This window comes from Electrophorus electricus, chromosome 18 (genome assembly GCF_041902795.1).
Source record: "Electrophorus electricus isolate QZ-2024a chromosome 18, ASM4190279v1, whole genome shotgun sequence".
NCBI lineage: Eukaryota > Metazoa > Chordata > Actinopteri > Gymnotiformes > Gymnotidae > Electrophorus > Electrophorus electricus.
Genome location: NC_137514.1, coordinates 18,947,371 through 18,967,606, shown reverse-complemented (window position 1 = coordinate 18,967,606; position 20,236 = coordinate 18,947,371). Strand labels below are relative to the sequence as shown.

Sequence of the window (20,236 nt, the reverse complement as noted above, 5' to 3'; positions counted from 1 at the left end):
ATGGAGAGGCACACAGTCCAAGCTGCTTGAGGTCTAGTGTGAAGTTTCCACAATCAGTGATGGTTTGGGGATCCTTGTCATCTGCTGGTGTTGGTCCACTGTGTTATATCAAGTCCAATGTCAGTGCAGTGATCTACCAGGACATATTAGAGCACAGCTATGCTCTGCTGCCAAGCTTTATGGAGATGTACTTTTCATTTTCCAGCAGGACTTGGCACCTGCCCACACTGCCAAAAGTACCAATACCTGGTTTAATAACCACAGTGTCACTGTGTTTGATTGGCCAGCAAACTCACCTGGCCTAAACCCCATAGAGAACCTATAGGGTATTGTCAAGAGGAAGATGAGACACCAGATCCAACAATGCAGATGAGCTGATTTCAAAGCAACCTATCAAGGAGCCCCAACCAAGTATTGAGTGCCTATACCTTACATAATTTTCAATAGGCCAACATTTATGTATTAAAAATAATTTTTTGAATTGATCATATAAGATATTCTAATTTTCTGAAATACTGACTTTTAGGTTTTCATTGGCTGTAGGACATAATCATCAACATTAAAAGAAATAAATGCTTGAAATAGATTAGTCTGTGTGCAATGAATCTATATAATAGAGAAGTTTCACTTTTTGAATTGAATGAGTGACATTAACTTTTTGATATTCTAATTAATTGAGATGCACCTGTATGTGTGTGTGTGTGTATATGTATATATATATATATATATATATATATATATATATATATATATATATATATATATATATATATATATATATAAAATCTTTCCTTCAAGCTCAGGTCCTCTGCCAGAGGCCTGGGAGCTTCAGAGTCCTGTGTAGTATCTTAGTTGCTCTCAGCACTGCACTCTTCTGGAATGAGATCTTGGATGTTGTTCCTGGGATCTGTTGTAGCTATTCTGCCAGTTTATGGGTTATAGCCCGTAGTGCGCTGATTACCACGGGATACATATACACAATTTTTCTGAAGCTTGTGAACAGAAGGATAAGATGCCCATGACTAGTTTGTTCAAGTTAGTTTACCCTGTTTGATCGATGTAGAAATGCAAGAAGGCACATTAAACACAGCCATGATGGTCTTTGTAAAACTTTTATCAAAAATGGAAAGTTGACAGTAGTGAAGACTTGGCACCGACAGTACAAAAAAAAGTACTCTCCTGCAGGCATTTAAAAAGAACACTTCAGGAACCAAGGGAAAAAAAATAAACTAATAAAAAGTAAAGAAATTAAACAAATTACCAAAATCAAGAATAATAATCTAAAAACAGTGCTGGCTTCAAATAAACTTGAGCCTTAGAAGATAAACACTTTTAGAACCTATAAAGGGCAAATTTAAAACCTGAAAGAAACCTCTGTGTGTAGCAGAATGGTACATTCTTACAATACAGTGCTGGATTTCTGTTGTCATTGTTTTGCATCACGCACATTTACAAAAATAGATTTATTACCTGATTACATTTTTTTTCTGATCATACTGGTAAGGTAGTTTATTATTGAAAAAAAATAAAATAAAATATCTAGAATCAACCATGGTTCACTTCAGAAAAGTTCTTCAGATGCAGTTGAAAATACTAATAATTTACAGTCTGAGTGGCAAACTGCAATGCTAAAATTTGATTATTGCCTTCTTAAAGTCTTTAAATGAGGTAAAAAAAAAAAAAAAAGCCAATCAGTTAGCCTTACCGACAATACAACCAATTACAATCAGCGAAGGGGGGAAGGGGGGTCCTGTGTTACAATGGAATCATGTCAGCTTGCTTGTTGAGAAGCAGCAGTAGGGCAGCGACAGTGAATATGGTAAACGTTACGAGGGCTTTAGGACACTAAGGGGTTAGTACAGTCTTACAAACATCACATTGCCATACAGTGCCCCATATGGGGTTTGGGAAGAATATCTGGGGGTCATGCAGCGGTCCAAAGGGCTCTGCGGACCTCACTCTCTGGGGTTGTGGTTGGCAACAGCGTCAGCCAAAAGGTCTGGACGGAGGCACTCAATGGGGCACTGAATGTTCTGGGGGCAAAAAGAGGCATATAAGTACACTTTGCTAAGGGGGATTTTCTTACTGCTGTGGGGGATGCAGGCTTACCACTTTGCGTAGCGTGCTGTCCCGGGAAAGGCTGAGTTTGTCCGAATGGACTGGCTGCAGCAGGCTAGCGTCGATCTCTGCTCCCGGCCTTCTGCAGTTCTCACAGCGCCAGCCCTGACGAGGAACGTGCACAGTTAAGAGGAGACATGTATAAGCTGTCCTAGCTGAGAACCACCCAGAGCCTCTGTGGTTTTGTTTCCCATGTCCCTTTTTCACTATGCTAAGTTTTCCATAAAGGTCTATCATAAATCCCATGACATATTTCACAGGAACTACAGCAGCACTGACTTTTTTGAAGATCCTATAAATGACAATTCAATTAGAAACCCTTTGCCCCATAAACACTCTCATTTCCATGTTGCACTACCTCGTAGCCGTGTTAACGTGATGATAAATCCGATACCATACCTGTTGTCCGCCGTAGCAGGTGCAGGTGCAGATAGCGCCGAGGTATTCCTTCTGCCACTGGTTGCCAATGTGGTACATTTTCCCATCGTCATAACACGTTGACTCGTCTGTAATGTGACATTTGATTTCACCAAATCAGCCTTCAAGTAACATCATGATTCTTAAGCCGATTCAAGAGAAAGACGGACTGAGCAGGTCGCCAGCCAAGGGTGAGGTGAGGGAGGAGAGGACTTACGTGGCTCGCATTTGAACTCTCCCTTGCCATTGCCAAGACAGGTGCAGCTCATCATGTGACCATTCTCAGCCCGCCTGTCCCACCTCTCCCCGATGCGATAGTTGTTACCATTGTCGTGGCACCACTCTGCAGGAAAGAGAAAGGTGGGAGCTTAGATGCACACTATGTACATACACCATTAGATATAAGCTGCATTCCATTCCACAGGGTCCCTACGCAGTGCCAGTGTATCGTCCAGTGTGTCTTTTGTTTTGTTTCTCTTGTCAGTTCCTTTTTGCTGCAGACTATCGAACCCATCTGATTGATGTCGGCTATCAGCTGCTATAGCCAATTTTAACCTCATGATAACTAACAGTTGGAAGATCCTTCTGAACTGAATGTTTTCATTCTCTACAAGTTTGGAATGAAACCTTTGCAGGGAACTCTTAGGTCAATGTATCTACATACACTATTAGATGCACACACTGATAATCAGTGGGCTTCCAGGGACCAGAGCTCTGAGTAAAATCCAGATATTTTTCCAAGCAATAGGGTACCTAAAGAAATACATCACACAATACATCACAAACCAAAACAGGTAGCATAGCCAGCATGTTTTCCCTGATTTTGCTGGAAGACTTGATGTTCCTAGGAGAACAAAACTTTGGCTACGTGGGAAATCGATTTGTTTCATAATGTTCAAAGAAAAACGGTGGCAGATTATTTGGTAGGTCGTACTCAAAAACTGTATTTGCACCATTATGCTCATGGGGTTACATACTTGACGAGTCACATCTGAAATGGCCGCTTCCCAGACCGAGGCATCGGCACCAGAGCTTGAAGCCTGTCTCAGACATGCGCTCCCACTCATCCCCAACCTCGTGGTAGGTAGCGGTGAATGTGTCATAGCACGAGTCACTGCTGGGTGGAGCAGGCCCCCCTGCAACTGAAGGGTATAGATGAGAAAGCAAAGATCACACTGAATTGTAAAAACATTTATGTGAATGAGAAAAGTCTGTTGGTGGAGTCTATAAGTTCACACTTTTTTAAAACTTATTTTTCAAAAATGTGTATTCGGACTATTAGCTTTGACATAAATGTGCATAGGGAAAGAAACATAAACATCATGAATGAGTTCACGTCCCTCATTCAAGGTGACAACAGCAACACACATGCCATGACACTCTCTGGCTTTTGCTGCTGTTGTTGGCACTGAATATGTTTGTAAACCCCTGGAGATGCTCAAATGTGAATCCAAGGTGAAATGTCCATGTCAGTGTCTAGCCCTGGATTCGTCTGCATACGCACAGCTGCGTTGATAATGTAATAACCATTATGGACATGCTTGCCTGTGCTACTACACTCAAAAAGATAAACTGCAAACTGGACACTCGGCCTAAAAATGAGACTTAAGAAACAAATAATTTGCCCCGGGGTGTGAAAGAAAGCTGGAGTGGAGCAGCCCTGTTCTCTTTCATACCCGTGTTCCCAGCGGTGATGATCTTTTCCAGGATCTTGTGCTTTAGCGCCCCCTTCAGTGCCTCCACGATAACGTTGTATGAGGCTCCTGAAGTGAGGCCGATCAGTGTGGCAGTGGTGGAGGTGGCTGGGATGCGCATCTGCAATGAAGCAGCAGTCTGGTGATGCATGTACAGTATCTTTCCTATTCCTGCCATAAAAACTCTTTTGGAGGTCAAGTCAGTTCATCAATGACCACACTTGATATATGGGCATAAAACATTATTGTTAACATTACTGTTAAATTCCTGGATTTCCCATATTGTATGCTTCTCACCTGGAATGCCTTCTCTTCCTGATGTGTGATGGGGTGGCAGGAAACCAGGTAGGCAGAGCTCTGCTGGAAAGGCGGCCAGGAGATGGTGGTCTGGGTCTGGGCCTCCTGCGGCGTCCCTGTCTGGTTCTCTGGAAAACCAAAAGGGAGGCCATAACCGGGCCTCTCATTCACCTGGACGATCACGGGCACCCGGCCCCCATCCGATCCTGCCTTAGGGATGTACACCAGTGTCTCCCCGACTCCGGGGACATGGGGCCGATTGATGCTGGGTTGGTAGTCCCCGCTGGGCTGGCTGGGTCTGTTGTTGTACTCTGTGTACTCCACATGCTGCCCATGGCCGCCCAGGTCCGGCTGGGCCGTGGGGCCCGCCACGTGCACCCTGTTGTCTTCCACATCCACCTCGGGCACATCCAGGCGGTCATGGGAGCCATGGCGCGGGGGAGTGGGCAGCAAAAGCGATGTGGGTTCCTCTGAGCGGAAGAGGGTGGTTAGCAGCAAAGCAGTAGGGGGCAAAGACTGTTGCAGTAGCAACTAACAGCCAGGAGGGGCATTGAAGATCCAGCCAAGGAGACAGTGTTTAATATCACAAAATTAGATATTAAACATGGAATAAAGTAACAAGAAATGTAGAAATATTGGTGAAATGTCCTTTAAAAGCGGATCGAACTGAGGCCTTTAACAAACAAAAGCTTCTCCTTGGTGGATCTTGTAAGCACCAGCCACTGCATTGCAGGTTGCCTCCAGTTAACGGCAGAATTACATTCCATAGAATTTCTGACAGGAACAGACTTTGGTCTACATTACAGCTCATCTACATGAGCTGTACTCAGTCTCTAAAGCATTCAGCTATAACAGTTTTAGTTGTCATTTTGTCATTGACTTTAATGCTACTGAGCAAGCTGTAAAATGTTCATTCCAGAAGCAGTTAAGCAGAGTCATGCTAGCAATTCAAAACTTCTTTTTGTCTGCTTTTGCCAGAGGGCAACGAAAAGATGTTTTGAAGGAGTACACCTTTTATCGAAATGTATTTGTGTGTATGTGTGTGTGTGTGCGTGTGCATTTTACACTTACGGGTCCTTGCTTTGCCTACTAGTGGGGGGCTTGTTTTGGTGTTCTGGAGAGCAATGATCTTAATGATGTATTCAGTTGCTGGTTTCAAACCTAAAAGAAAAAAATAATTTTCCTGGCATGAAGGTATGAATATTAATGTTTATATATATATATATATATATATATATATATATATATATATATATATATATATATATATATATATATGTGTGTGTGTGTGTGTGTGTGTGTGTGTGTGTGTAAAATTTATATATGCAGGTGATCATACCAGTGATGGTGGCGTAATTGACGCCAGCATGTGGGCGTGGTAAGAGCTCACGTGGACTGCTCCCTGCCTCCTCATAGGTGATATAATACCCTGTGATGTAGCTGGTGGGCGGTTGCCAGGCAAAGGAGATGGAAGTTGGGGTGAGGGAGGTGAACTGCAGGTTGGTGGGAGGCTGGACAGTTGGGGGAGCTGAGCAAACACACACACAAACACACAGAGCTGAATGGCACATTCAATTCAATCTTTGTGCTTTAATCATGTTTCATATTTAAATCTATCCTAAGCTATCTTTAGCTTCCACAATATTAAAAGAGGTCTTGTATCACTGCTGTCACCATGACAACCAGACAGTACCCCGAAGAAGAGCCGCAAATATGCATGTACTCTCTGTTCATCAGCAAGACCCACTTGGTGAAATGTAGCTAATTTTCATGCAGGAGCCCCAACAAGCAGGTGAAGCAGGACTGGCCTGACTGTATCCCCAGCGTGAGGGTGAGGGTCAGTGTCTTTCAGCTGCAGGGTGTCGGACAGTGGAGTTGTTCTTATCGTCAGCATGTCAAAGGTGGAGAACGTACCTGTGGTGACTATGAGGGTGAAAGGGTCACTGCGACTTTCTCCGTTTAGGGTGTAGATGCTTATCCTGTATTTGATACCTGGCTGCAGACCTGAAAGAGTGAACACAGGATGCATCACCTAGCAGTGGAATGAATAAAAGCCTGGCTGGTTCAAACATACAGGCGTAGTCCAGCCAAAAATGCTAGCTAGGTCTTTCCCTTTTAAATGCAGTTAAAATACTCATCTGCCAAACACTTGCAAATAGCCATTTTAGCCTCTTTGTTGAAACTGCACCTTTAACAGCTGGAAGCTTCACCATGACAACCATGTCCTACCTGTGATGGTGACAGTGCGCTCTTCAGCTGGCACCACCTTCCTAATGGGTTGGTGACTGCCAGTGGTGGGAGTGGCCTCAACGAGGAAGCCCGTCATTGGCTCGATCTTAGTGCGCCAGGCGAGCGTGACGCTAGAGTCCTTCATTTCGGAGATGCGCACACGCCGAGGTGGGCTAATGTCTGCAGGATTATAATTTATTAACAAGAATGATTCAGGTGCAAAAACAAACAAACCCCCCCCCCCCCCCAAAACAAAACAAAAAAAATGTTGTCAACAATTAGCTCATCTATTTTTTATATTCTGAGTAATCCTAGATATTCAGAGTAAGAGAGAAAGCAATTGAGAGAAAACACCCAGTGTTCTGCACCCTTCCCTAAATAAAAATAGTCCAGTTAAAGCCAGCTTCATTGTTAATGCTGTAAATAATGATAGATGATAAAATGATAAATGATAATGATAAAATAATTACAAATATAAACTAACAAATGACAATATAATCCAGGACAACCGTTATGTGGTGTCAATGGCATGTTTTAATATACCCTGATGTCTCAAACAATTACAGGACATAATTGCAGTCTGACCCGTTTCAATTCCAAACATGCAGCCATTTTGTGGTGCACGGAAAATGATGAGCTGTAAATCGTACATGGGAGCACACAGAGCAGTTAAGCTCACTGACCTTCATTAGTGGTGACCTCTCCAACCAGAGGTCGGCTGCTCAGGGAGTTCTTCAGTGCGTAAACGCGAACCTCATACACGGTGGCAACCTGCAGCCAATCCTCATTTTAGCAAACCATCAAACTTCGATTGTGACTTCCATATTAAAAGGCTTTTCTTTGGGATCATATCTCCCTTATTCGCACATATTACTATTCATGCTATTTTACAATCAAGACCACTTTTTGACCAACAACACACAAAGGCTTGTTCATAGCATTTAGTATGTATATAGTGCAGTATATATACACACACATAGTCATATATATACATATATGATACATAGTATGACTTTGCAACAGCAACGTTAATCAGTGAAGAACTGTACAATAGAGTCAGGTAGATAACAATAGTTGGCAGTTTTGTTTTGTTTTTTTGTCAGTACAGAAGGGGCATACTACAGCAGAATGTGCTATATGGAGGGTTGAGTGAATACTGCTTTGTAGAAGCACTGAGCGTGCACTGCACAGTAGTCGGCTGAAAAAGGAATCTAATTTACCAGGAGTCCAGGCACTGTCACTTGCGTAGAGTCAGGAGCCACGTTCATCTCTTTGGGCAGGGCATGTTTGTTCTTGGGGGTGACCATCACACGGTAGCCACTAAGCCTGACCACGGGGGCTCTCCACAGCACGACAAAAGAGGAGGGGCCAACATCTCTGAACTGGATGTCCGTGGGGGCGGGTACAGCTGGAGGGGGAGGAGCAGCCAGAGTAAGATCATACAGAAACAGGTGAAGCAAAGACCCGATGTGATGTAATGCTGAAGTTTCAACGGAATTTATTTTTTCATAACTGGAAACAGAAATCATCTTATTTGTAAGGCCATAAAAATATATCTTTTAATAGTTAAAATAAAATCATAAGTCACAATAGATAATCAAGATAAAATCTGTTTTTGCTATTTTTTTGAGTTAGAATATACAGCTTTTAACTGGATTAGCCTATCCCTTCAGAGGACTACCTCCCTGCAGAATTCAAATCAGAATATAACACCTCGTATCCAGGTCATCTGCAGGGTCGGAGTTCTCTGCAGTTTATACAGCAGAAATGTTTGTTAATGGTCAAGGCAACAATTAAACACCAACACTAAAAAACAATTTTTTTAACTAGAAAAATTGTCTGAGCAGCCTTAAAATTTGGATTATCATAAGTTATAACATTGTTATGTTATACTATACTATACTATACTATATATACACTATACTATACTATACTATACAATAACATACATAGTTTTCTAAATAAAAGACCTAATTATTTTTAGATGTTTGGCATGAAAAAAATGATGAATTCATGTCACACATTCACACTGCAAATTCCAGCACCACACTTTAAGGAAATGATCAGTTACATATTCTGCATTAATCATGTTCACAACAACCTCCTCGGTGTGGACTTGGACGTATGCATGGTTAATATGAGACCTCTGCCGGAAGTCACTGAATGTCAGGGGGCCCTTGTACGGGACACCCTGTGGTAGTGCTCACCAGTGGCCTGCGATCCCTGGAGGGTTGCGCTGGTCTGATGGCCATTCAAGGCAATGACCTGGACCGTGTACTCGGTTGCTGGGCGCAAGCCGCTTAGCAGCACGGTGTGGTCGGAGCTGTGAGGAGCTGGCTGCCATTCACGCATCCCCTCCTGGGAGCTGGAGTACAGGACCCGGTATGCTGTCACGGGACCCTGCGGGATGCTCCACGACACTCTAAGGGACGTGGTGTCAACATTATCGAATGCCAGCTCACCAGAAGGATCTGGATGGCTTGAAGCTAAAGGAAAGAGGTACTGGAGTTTAGAAAACTAGATTTTAGTTATTGTAGCACCATTTTAGTATACATTGAACTGAATAAAAAATAAAAACAAACAAACAAACAAAAAAACCTCTCACATGTAGTTGCTTTTTCTACCACTGGGCGGCTCTCCCCATCACGGCTGATAGCATGCACGCTTATGACGTACTCCACCGTAGGCTTCAAGCCTGTTACTTTCAACTCTGTCTGATCTGTGAACACAGTGAATTACACAGTGACAGTAGGCCACAGCGAACACAGTGAATAACACAGGAACAGAGTAGGCCACAGTGAGATATGTAGAGACTTACCGGGGCCTACCACCTTGGTGAAGGTGGGTCCCTCTCCACTTTGGGGAACCCCTGTGACCTTGTAGCCTGTAATGGGCCCTTTTGCTGGACTCCAGCGCACAGTCATGACACTGTCCTGGATATTCGTCACGTCCAAGGCAGAGGGTGAGGGGACATCTGGGGACAGATTGATCATTTCAAACCAACTGCACTCACTGAACACCTCTATTAATAAAAGTGTTCTTAGGTAAGTATTACACACTTAGGGCCATGATATATAGGCTTCTGGAACTGACGCTCTAATAAAATGGTTTGTAGGTCAGTATTGCCTGCTCTCACTGTCATGGCAGTGAAGACCACACTGATCTTTGCTCGAGATACCCACTATGGCTGCCAGTCCTGTGCGTGATGATAGTGGGCGTGCTGGAGGCGGGGCTGTCTCCACGGCCAGTCACTGCATACACGGTGATGGTGTATTCAGTGCCTGGTTGCAGGCCACTGATCGTGGCAGTCGAATCTGTGCCCGGCACAGTGAACTCCTTGGTAGAGCCACTCTCTCCTATAGTCCAGGAAAATTCAACTGAGCCATCACGCCATCATTAAATGCCATGTTATGCACCATGATAAACTAAAATGCCAGGCATTAAACTCTCCACTGGTGGGTCCAGACTCCCATTTACCACTCTTGTAATTACAAACCTCAAATAGTGTACCCACTTAAATAGTACTGAATACTTCACATTAGTTACTGGATTATATGCTTTATTAAATAATAGTTTAAATAGGCAAATGGCTAAAAATGATAATGTTGCTAATGCTAATAATAAATTAATGATGTGATTTTTAAGAGTAACTTCACTTTCTGGTAAATCAAAGATATTGGCTAATATAAAGCAGACAGCGGCTAGCAACCCACCTGTCTCACCGTGAGTGACTCTGTAGTAACGCACAGGGACAGCGGGCGCATCCCATGTGATGGTGATGCTGGTCGGTGTGGAGGAGGTCACCTCCAGGTCAGTGGGAGCATCAGAGACTGCGAGAAGAAGCGTTGTTCCATACACGGATTAGTGTTCACAACATGAGTGCTTCAAGGCAAACTAAAAGAGACATCCTGAAGAAATCCCTTAAAGAGAATGTGGGATGGCTACAGGGAACAGCACTTACTGGTGGCCTTGGTCCCAGTGAGCGGCAGGCTCTCCTGGGTGCCGCTGATGGCATAAATGTGCACAATGTATTCAGTCTCGGGGGTCAGCTTCGTCAGCATGTAGTGGGTCCGTGTCGGGGGCAGGCGCTCGTCCTTGGGGCGTCCCCCAGTGGTGGGCTGGTAGCGGAGGCGGTAGCCTGTGATGACGGCTCGGGGAGCAATCCAGTGCACAGTGAAGGAGTTGGTGAAGACATCGGAGAATTCCAGGCCCGTTGGAGAATCCAGCGCTGCATGGAGTGAAACACAGTCAAGTCTGTAATTGAATGGATTTTGTATGCGATGAACTCACAAAGTCACACATGCACACACTGACTCACTTGTTTTCTGTTTGCCGGTCACAGGTGTGCTCTCTCTCTCCTCATACACAGACACCACACTCACTAGATACTCCGTAAGTGGCAGTAGGTCTACACAAAGTAGAGGAAGGTTAGATAAACGGGTCAATATGTGAACTTTTCCAACCAAAAAATACTATTCTTTTCCTGAAAAACAGTTGCCCTCAAAGTCGCAGATTTACAAAAATGGGACTTAGAGGTCATGATGAAGGAAATGAAGAGGCAAGCAGAAGAAACAAAGGAAGTGCCTCACTTTGCAAGAGGAAGGTGCTGGTGGCTCCACCCACGTTGATCTCTTCGATGTCGTCATCACTGCTGGTAGGGTGGTAGCGTATAACGAAGCGGCTGATCTGCCGAGGCTGGACAGACGGCTGCGTCCATGACACCCGCATGGAGTCTGGACCCACCTCCCCAAAGACGAGTTTCGCTGGAGGTGGGACGGCTAGGGAGGAGATGATGGCAGATGTTGCATTCCTGGTACTCTACAATAGAAGTTCCTACTGCCAGCCTCATTCAATGAAACGCAGTTTAGTGTGAAATTCAGACTGTGGCTACACAGGCTGGTGTAAAGAAACTGGAATATTTAGCAGCAAAATAAAAACTCAAAAATGTAAATAAATAAAACCTCAAACCATTCAGTTTGGTATAGAAGTGTGAAAAAGTGTAGTTCCTTTGGAGTTTTGAATATCTAAATACTAAAACTGCCGATGTAATGCAACATCCGAAGCACTAGCATATATCTCAATATGATACTTTTCTCAGTGATAATGCGCTTCCCACCAGAAGAAGAAAAGCTCGATGAATGTTTGAATGTGGGCTGCCAATTTTTTTTTTCTTTTTTTTTTTTTTTTAACTTAATTCATGTATGTTATTACAGTTCAGAGGGTACCACTTTTTAAAAACCAAAATCATATTTCCTTGGTCATTTTGCCACTGTTTTGCCATCAGGTGCTTCGTTTCCTCCATAGGGACTGCAAAGAGAACTCAGGAAGCAAAGCCACACTTTATATTTCTTTCGACAATCCAAGGAAGGCTTCCAGAGACACTTGCTATATCACTCAGTAAGAAAAAAAAGAAGGCTACCTATATTAGTGTCCAGTTCATTCTGGTGGTAGCAAGGCAGGCTACAAAAATGTAACTTAGCACTGTTAATATGTCAGAGAAGGTACTATGTCACTTTTAAGATAATGGGTGAGTATTATTTATTTCGGTTAGTATTATTTATTTAAATTGCGATTCTAAATTTAACTAGAACTAAGCACCTAAGGTTTCTTTTGTGTGCTTAAATATGAGTCTGCTAAGGGAAATATGGTTATAATTTTAGAGAATTGTTTGACCGCCCTACTCTGTATGCTGTGTGTTTAACAAAAATAGAATTCACTGTGAGTCCATCTGCCATTTCAACTGCAACCTGTAAAATTATTCAGGGGGATAATTCACCAGGTTGAGTCTGCTGGGTGATCGTCATCGGCTCGCTCTCGCCGTCTTCTGTGACCGTGGTGACGCTGATGTCATAATCGATGCCAGGCTCCAGTCCCCGAACCATATAATAACTGGTGGAGGAGTCCACAGAATCCTCCAGAATGGGCAATGTCTCACCAGTGGCAACTACCTTGATGTGGTATCCGGTAATGGCCGGATAATTTAGTGAGGTCCATTGAATCCCGATGGTAGTGTCGGTGACATTGATGTAGCCGAGGTCTCTCACCTTCGGCATGTCTAGAATATGTTAATTTATAAACGCGAGCACGTTTATAAGGAAAGCAGGGAGGAAGAGATAGAACAAGACACACAACAGCAGGAATCATGAGCAATCAGCAATTAAATTTTCCATTAGAAGAGCCAGATAAAAATCAAAGAGAAGAGATTTTAAAAAGAGAAGAGCTATCTACCATGACACATGCACCCAAATTAAATGATTCACAGATTAAATGAAATTCTGTGGAAACACTTCAATAGCACAAAGACCAAGCTCATTACTGCTACAGAGATCTTTTGCAGGTTATTAATGATTATGAATGTGATTATATTAAATGTAAGACAGCCATACAGATTTTCAAGTCTATGATTTTTTAAAGCCCAAAAGAACACCTAAGGTCAATTACTTTTCAAAGATTTGAAATTTGCAATCTGAAAAACAGCAAAAAACAGTGTCGAGCTTGCACATGCGGAAGAATGTCGCATGCTGGACTAGCTTTGGCACTGCTTATACTGTCATAATTAATCTTGAACTCTTTCATCAATGACATTCAGATTGTTCAGATAATATTCAGTAGCAGTTTAGTACAAGCAATTAGATAATGCATGACAGCAGTAAGAACTGATAAACTGGTCAACATGGCATCGTATGGTCACTGGTTGCTCAATAAGAGGGTTTCATGTGAAGACTATTTGGCTTTATGGCAAAAGGAACGCAGAGGATCTGGAGGTCTCGGTGTGGGTTCAGAGGACTGGTGTTGGATATTGTCCATAAAATGGATGGAAATGTCAGTTCTCATTACTTCAACCGGACATGTACATGTGCACACACTCACACAACCACAGAAGCTGTCCTCGTTGCTTTACAGAATAAATGTAATAGTCTTGCTTCATGAAACACATTCAGGGAAACATATTTAATTAGCCTTTAAAAAAACAATCAAATGAAAAATGCAAAGGAGTAGGGGAGGCACACTAGAAGAGAACCACTGTCCCAGGGGAAAGGCCTTACCTTGGGTGACTGTTCCGGAGATTGGCTCACTTTCCAAGTGGTCTTTGATTGTGTAGACACTGACATTGTACTCCACGCCTGGGCTCAGGCTGTCCAGAGTGGAAGAGGTCTGATCCGCCATCACAACTACCTCTAGGGAGTTTCCGCGCTGCCCATTTGTCGGTGAGCATGTCACTCGGTAACCACTGATGTCTAAGTGGGTGACAGAACAGAAAGGAGGGGGAGATCAAGAAAAGTGTGAAGAAAAAGGGAGTGGAATAAGTAGATAAAAGATGGAAAAGAAAGAAGGAAGGAAAGAAACTCTTTTTACAGTGCTTCACCATTACTAGACTACATACGGTACATTAAATAAAGAGAGTAAGAAAGAACAAACAAAATAATATGAAAATATGTTTGAAACAACAATAAAAAAAAACAGGTGGTCAACTGGTTCACAGTAACATCATGTTTGTACAGTGCCTTCCACCCCCATACACATGGAGAGTGAAGGTCAGGACAATTTTTTTGTGCAAAGCAGGAGTATGTGAGTATTTACCAGGTGATTGGCTGCTGCGCCACCTCACCCGGAGCTCGCCCGTGTCGGGATTTGACAGCAAGTTCAGGTCTGTCGGGGGTGACAATGCTACAGTAGACAAAATAGTCAAGCATGAGAAAAGAGAGGTGTGTCATTAAACAGCAGTAAATATTTTTACTGGAGAAAATGGAGTTTGCTGGTTGTAAGTTGCTTACAAGTAACAACGTTGCGTGTGATGGGCTTGCCCTGCTTGCGGCCATTGACAATGGGCTGGACACTGTAGGTGTACTCCACTCCTGGAGTGAGGCCGGAGATGTAAATGCTTCCTGAGCTAGAGGTCACATCTCTGGGTGCCTCACCACCCTGGCTGGGCTTCACTGAAAGCTGAGAGAAACACACGAAGAAAAAAACAAGAAATGAGTACTGAAACAAAGTAGGCAAGTCGGTACATTATGATTTTGATCTTTACATTTTACTTTCTGTCACTGTATATAGAATATAGAACTATAGAATATCTATATTTCTCTATGCACCCCTGTTTTCTTTTCCTCAGTTTGGACAGAGCACTCTCCACCATTTCACTGCGAGTTATACTGTGTATGACTATGTATGTGATGAATAAACCAAACTTGAACTGTTACCATTTGGCTCAAAGAAAGGTTAGCATTTCAAGTGAAACACATCATAGACTGGACATACTGAAAAGTGACTCCATTTGCACAGTGAGATTCTAGGATATGTATTTTTTGTTGTTTTTTTTAACCTTGTAGCTGAAACGTGGCACAGGGGTCCATGAAATGATGATGGAGGTGTCAGTGACATCGGTAGTAAAGCGAGGAGCATTGCCCATGGGCAGAGCTGAGGAAACAGCAGAATCAGAGAGAATCAGAAAGCTTGATGTGTGCTCCAAACAAAAAGATAGGAACACAACAAATGGGAAAAGTCACTCCCACCTTTTCAAAAGGAACACTTCAACCAACCTTGGGCAGACATGTGCAGATATTATACAAACTGAATGCTATCAGGTCACAACTAAAATTAATTGGTTTCTAGTCATATTTTTCTTCATATGAGTTTCAGTTTTTCTACTATTATAAAATACTAAATGCTAAAATACTTAACGTAACAAATGTTCAACTTCTGTTGCCACTTTGGCAACACATTCAAGCTGTATTTGGATGATAATACGTATAAGTATCACTTAGAAATTTTTGATTTATTTTTAAAAATGTTAATGTTTTGACAGCTGATGCTAGCTGGTCCCTTTTAGTTTTTGTTTATTAGCAGCATCACTAGCTAGAAATAATTACCAACTACATGGCATCATTTATGGTCTCTGTTAGTTACTGTAGTATATTGTTTTAAACACCAACTAAAGCCATGTCCTCTGCGCATTAGTGCTCACTGGCCATCAACAGGCCCTTGTTGCCACACCTCTAACGAGAGCGTTACTGTTAGCAAGTTAGTGCTAGCATATTAGCATTAACTCACAGGTGGTAAAGGTGCCAGTGACACCCTCGCTAAGGGCACTGCCCTGCTCTGAGTGCAGCACGACTATGTAGTCCGTGTCAGGGTGCAGGCGGCTGAGCTCGAACTGCGTCGCACTGCCCGGGATCCTCAGCTGTTTAGGAGTGGAACCGCCCATGGTGACAAAGAGGCGGTAACCCGTGACCTGTGCTGTGGGGGCAGACCACATGACCAGGGCGGTGTCCTCCGTGATGTCAGTAAAGCGCAGGTCCGTCGGTGCGTCTGGCTCTGAACAAACACAGAAGTCAAGGGTCAGGTGGGTATATTTTTGTTTTCTGTTTACTCTATACTCATTTATTTGAATGTATAGAGTAAGAAATGGATATTGTCAATCTCTTTGTGTAATTGTTGGGAATTGTGGAGAATCAAGGTAAACTTGTTTGCTTGTGATGCAAGTGTGTGTGCGTGTGCGTGCGTGCGTGCGTGCGCGCGCGTCCGTGTGTCCATGTCCATGTTTGCGTATGCATGTGTGCTCGCCTGCACTCACTCGTTGCCTTTTCGCCCACCAGAGGTTCACTCTCGCTGACTCCGCTGATGGCGTAGATTTGGAAACGGTAGCGCGTCCCTGGCTGCAGCCGCGTAATCTCAGCGTAGGCATTGGGTGTGATGGGCAGCTGCAGTGGCCTCTGGCTCCGCCCATCTGAAGTCACCGGCTCAAAGGTCACCCGGTAGCTCGACACCTCGGTCGGGGGGCCCGTCCAGGTGAGGGCGATCTTGACATCAGTCACCTCATAGAACTGCAGGTCCGTCGGAGCAGGGACCTCCTCTGTGGACAGGTGTACCAGTGAACACTGACAGGTGCTATGGCATTCTCGTGAACCAAAAAAAATTGTTTTGGTCACAATAATACAGGCCAACTGTGTTTCATTAGCTGTTTACCACTGTGTTTCGCACAGTATATGACAGTTGCAATGTGCAGAAATATAATTGTGACATGATATATTTGTCCATATTATGCCACCCTTTGTGTATAAGGTATTAAGTATAGAAATAAAACCTGGTTCATGAGATCATCAGTAATAGGCAGGACAATGTCATTAAAAAAAAAAGGGAAAACTATTTGGATAGTAGAGTCAGTGAAACATGCAAAAGACCTACAACACCAGGAGAACCACAACAGGAACCATGGAAAAAGACACAGAACTGTAGTGACAATGATAGATTGATTTTACAACAGACTGATGGACAAAGCAGGTTATACAACAGAGCATTTAATGGAAATTACCAGGTGACAATGAGCAGAAATGTGCATGTAAAAAAATGAGTAGTGGGAGACAGGGACCTCTGCTGGTGAGAGGACAGAATTCCCAGGAACATAATATAATCACAAAAACACCCAAGAATCTTTATAAAAAGCATGTAGGACCCTTTCATGACACTCTCAAAGAGTCTCCTGAGGATGAATGATGAATAGTTGAGGGTTTCTCTATGGGGGGGGGGGGGGTAGGTGCTAGTTGGCAGGATCTGAGAAAAACAGCACAGCACCGAAACAGTTTGCGGTCCCTTGAATGTGTTCCTGGCCCTGGAGCCTTTTGCAAATCACACGGCCTGAGGAGCTAGGCAGAGATTTGGGACATGCCTCGTCTAGAGCACCATGGTCCAGAAGCTGCTCCGAAAAAAGACCAGAAACCAACAACAAGCAGAACTACATCGAAAAAGGCTTGATTATCATTGCCGCTGCCCGTGCTGACTGCGATCAATGTGTCATGTGCATGGAGTGTTTTCTGGCAGTAATGTTATGAAGATCTTTGAACCCATACAGGGCTGTGTTACCCAGATTGTAAATCCCTTGGAGAATAAAAGCTCAGAAGTAGATTACGCATGGATCTCACTTGGCCTTGATACTTGATCCTGGCTCCTGAATCAAAACCCAGTCCAGGTGTTCGTAATTACTGACTACGGTGTCATCACAACTGTCTCCTATATAAAGGCAGCATAGACATGACATCTGATGTCCTACCAGGCTGCTGTTCGCCAGCTGTGGTGACGGACAGGATCACTGGCTTGCTCTCCAGGTTGTCCTCCACTGCAAAGATGCTGACATTGTACGATGAACCGGGGTAGAGGTCGGTCAGGGTCACAGAGGTCGCCGTTTCGGGGAGGATCAACTCTGTGCTGCCTCCCTCGATGGATGGGGTGTACACCACTCGGTAGCCTACACACACACACGCACACGCACACACTATGAATCAAATTAGTGTTTTGTGTTCATTTGCTAACTACTGTAAGGCCTCAAGTTTGATTTCATTTGTGTTTGCTTGCAGTGTTAGGACAGTTCTTAGCTCTGCAGGGCTTCTCAGATCCTACCAGTGATTGGTGCCTGTGGCTTGGTCCATGAGATCACAATGGATGTGTCCTCAACACCTGTAACTCTGTGGTCAGTTGGAGTATCAGGGGCTGGGAAAAAAAGGTAATTTGACCGTGAGGAAGACGCTTTTAACTCAGCAAGATAACCAAGAATAAAGTGTTACTGTGATGTTGGCCAGTGTTGCCAGAAGTGGCAAGTGTGGCATTACCATTCCCTGTCCCTACTCAAATATTTACCTAAACCTGAGCAGACAAACACTACCCTAGGGAGTGGAAGCTTAGTGTGATGTAAATGAGAGAAAATTAACAGGACACATACCAGTGGTCTGCTTGGTGGTCAGGATAAGGTTGGTGCTTCCCTCTGGCTGAACTTCAAAAACTTGTATATTGTATGTACGGCCAGGAAGGAGGTTGACGATGTTCACTGAGCTAGCTGTGCGTGGGAGATCTGAACCCACATGGCATTGTATTATTTTATCATATTTACAAGAAAAGATTTTTCTTTGTGAAATATTCTAGTTAGACTTCCAAACATATAGAAGAGGTATTTACAAGGAATAAATCAGTAATGTGCACATTGCTATTAAAAATATTGTGATATACACTGCCTTGCCAAAAAAAAAAGGTCACTGCCTGGATTTAACTAAGCAAATAGGTAAGAGCCTCCCACTGGATAATTATTGTATGGGTGATTATGTTTCGGCTGGCAACAAGTTATTTAACCGTAACTGATGCTGTGAGTAGCTTTTCATTTGTTACACAACCATGTCATGTGCATGCATCAAACAAAGAAAACATCTAAGGAGATTGCTGACACTACTAAAATCGGGTTAAGAACTGTCCAACGCATTATTAAAAAGTGGAAGGACAGTGGAGAAACATCATCTTCAAGGAAGGAATGTGGTCAGACAAAAATTCTTGAATGATCGCGATCACTTAAACATGTGGTGAAATCAAATAGTAGAAAACAACAGTAGAACTCAGGGATATGTTTAACAGTGAAAGTAAGAGCATTTCCACACGCACAATGCAAAGGGAACTCAAGGGCTTTGGACTAAACAATTGTGTAGCCTTAAGAAAACCACTTGTCAGTGAGGCTAACCGGCAAAAACGGTTACAGTTTGCTAGGGAGCATAAAGATTGGACTCTGGAGCAATGGAAGAAGGTCATTTGGTCTGATGAGTCCAGATTTATCCTGTTCCAGAGGGATGGGTGCATCAGGGTAAGAAGAGAGGCGGCTGAAGTAATGCACCCTAGTGCCTACCATACAAGCCTGTGGGGGCAGTGCTATGATCTGGGGTTGCTACAGTTGGTCAGGTCTAGGTTCAACATTATGAATCTAGCAACCTAGCATCAACATTATAACATTATGTGCCCAAAGAATGAGGTCAGCTGACTACCTGAATATACTGAATGACCAGGTTATTCCATCAATGGATTTTTTTCTTTCCTGATGGCACAAGCATATTCCAAGATGACAATGCCAGGATTCATCAGGCTCAAGTTGTAAAAGAGTGGCTCAGGGAGCATGAGACATCATTTTCACACATGGATTGGCCACCACAGAGTCCAGACCTGAACCCCATTAAGAATCTTTGGGATGTGCTGGAGAAAACGTTTTGCAGAGTGGTCCAAATCTCCCATCATCAAAGATCTTGGGGAAAAATTAATGCAACTCTGGACAAAAATAAATGTTGTGACATTTCAGAAGCCTGTGGAAATGGTGCCACAGTGAACGTGTGCCATAAGGCGGTCCAACGAAATATTAGCGTGTGTGACCTTTTTTTGGCCAGGCAGTGTAATTTGGTCCAATAATCATATTCTTTTTCTTTACCTGAAGATTTTATGTTATGCAGCCTGTAATGTGTTCAAAAGACTGCTGGACTATTTCTGCGCAATGTTTACCGATCACGTTTGACTGGGCTCCCTCCTCAGAGAGCTCGTACTCCACTCTGAAGCCGGACACGGTGTCGGACGCTGAGACCCAGGAGATGACGAAGCTGCTGGAGGTGATTTCGGTGACGGACTCTGAGGTATCGACAACAGGTGCTGGTTGTGTGGTCACACCTTCAGTGGGAATCACTGGA

The 20,236-nt window shown here is 43.5% G+C and overlaps 1 protein-coding gene across 3 annotated transcripts in view; it reads right to left on the bottom strand.

Annotated features, from left to right (window-relative positions):
- Window positions 1-1,093: 1,093 nt before the first annotated feature.
- fn1b (fibronectin 1b) overlaps window positions 1,094-20,236 on the bottom strand; it is a 30,428-nt gene continuing 11,285 nt past the window's right edge. The window contains exons 15-46 of one of the 3 annotated variants that reach the window (XM_035535006.2): window positions 20,055-20,231; window positions 18,469-18,597; window positions 18,150-18,239; window positions 17,803-17,997; window positions 16,330-16,608; window positions 15,807-16,070; window positions 15,079-15,173; window positions 14,531-14,699; window positions 14,337-14,423; window positions 13,802-13,993; window positions 12,532-12,810; window positions 11,345-11,533; window positions 11,074-11,163; window positions 10,717-10,983; window positions 10,469-10,585; window positions 9,938-10,111; window positions 9,574-9,729; window positions 9,361-9,474; window positions 8,963-9,241; window positions 7,976-8,163; window positions 7,439-7,526; window positions 6,756-6,935; window positions 6,441-6,530; window positions 5,866-6,054; window positions 5,598-5,687; window positions 4,527-4,996; window positions 4,212-4,350; window positions 3,513-3,677; window positions 2,753-2,878; window positions 2,518-2,624; window positions 2,110-2,223; window positions 1,094-2,033 (exon numbers count right to left, since the gene is read on the bottom strand). In XM_035535006.2, coding sequence (XP_035390899.2) covers window positions 1,956-2,033; window positions 2,110-2,223; window positions 2,518-2,624; window positions 2,753-2,878; window positions 3,513-3,677; window positions 4,212-4,350; window positions 4,527-4,996; window positions 5,598-5,687; window positions 5,866-6,054; window positions 6,441-6,530; window positions 6,756-6,935; window positions 7,439-7,526; window positions 7,976-8,163; window positions 8,963-9,241; window positions 9,361-9,474; window positions 9,574-9,729; window positions 9,938-10,111; window positions 10,469-10,585; window positions 10,717-10,983; window positions 11,074-11,163; window positions 11,345-11,533; window positions 12,532-12,810; window positions 13,802-13,993; window positions 14,337-14,423; window positions 14,531-14,699; window positions 15,079-15,173; window positions 15,807-16,070; window positions 16,330-16,608; window positions 17,803-17,997; window positions 18,150-18,239; window positions 18,469-18,597; window positions 20,055-20,231 — 5,366 coding nt within the window. In that variant the 3' untranslated portion in view covers window positions 1,094-1,955. The remainder of the gene's footprint in view (window positions 2,034-2,109; window positions 2,224-2,517; window positions 2,625-2,752; window positions 2,879-3,512; window positions 3,678-4,211; window positions 4,351-4,526; window positions 4,997-5,597; window positions 5,688-5,865; window positions 6,055-6,440; window positions 6,531-6,755; window positions 6,936-7,438; window positions 7,527-7,975; window positions 8,164-8,962; window positions 9,242-9,360; window positions 9,475-9,573; window positions 9,730-9,937; window positions 10,112-10,468; window positions 10,586-10,716; window positions 10,984-11,073; window positions 11,164-11,344; window positions 11,534-12,531; window positions 12,811-13,801; window positions 13,994-14,336; window positions 14,424-14,530; window positions 14,700-15,078; window positions 15,174-15,806; window positions 16,071-16,329; window positions 16,609-17,802; window positions 17,998-18,149; window positions 18,240-18,468; window positions 18,598-20,054; window positions 20,232-20,236) is intronic. The other 2 variants (XM_035535007.2, XM_035535008.2) reach the window with 2 other exon arrangements.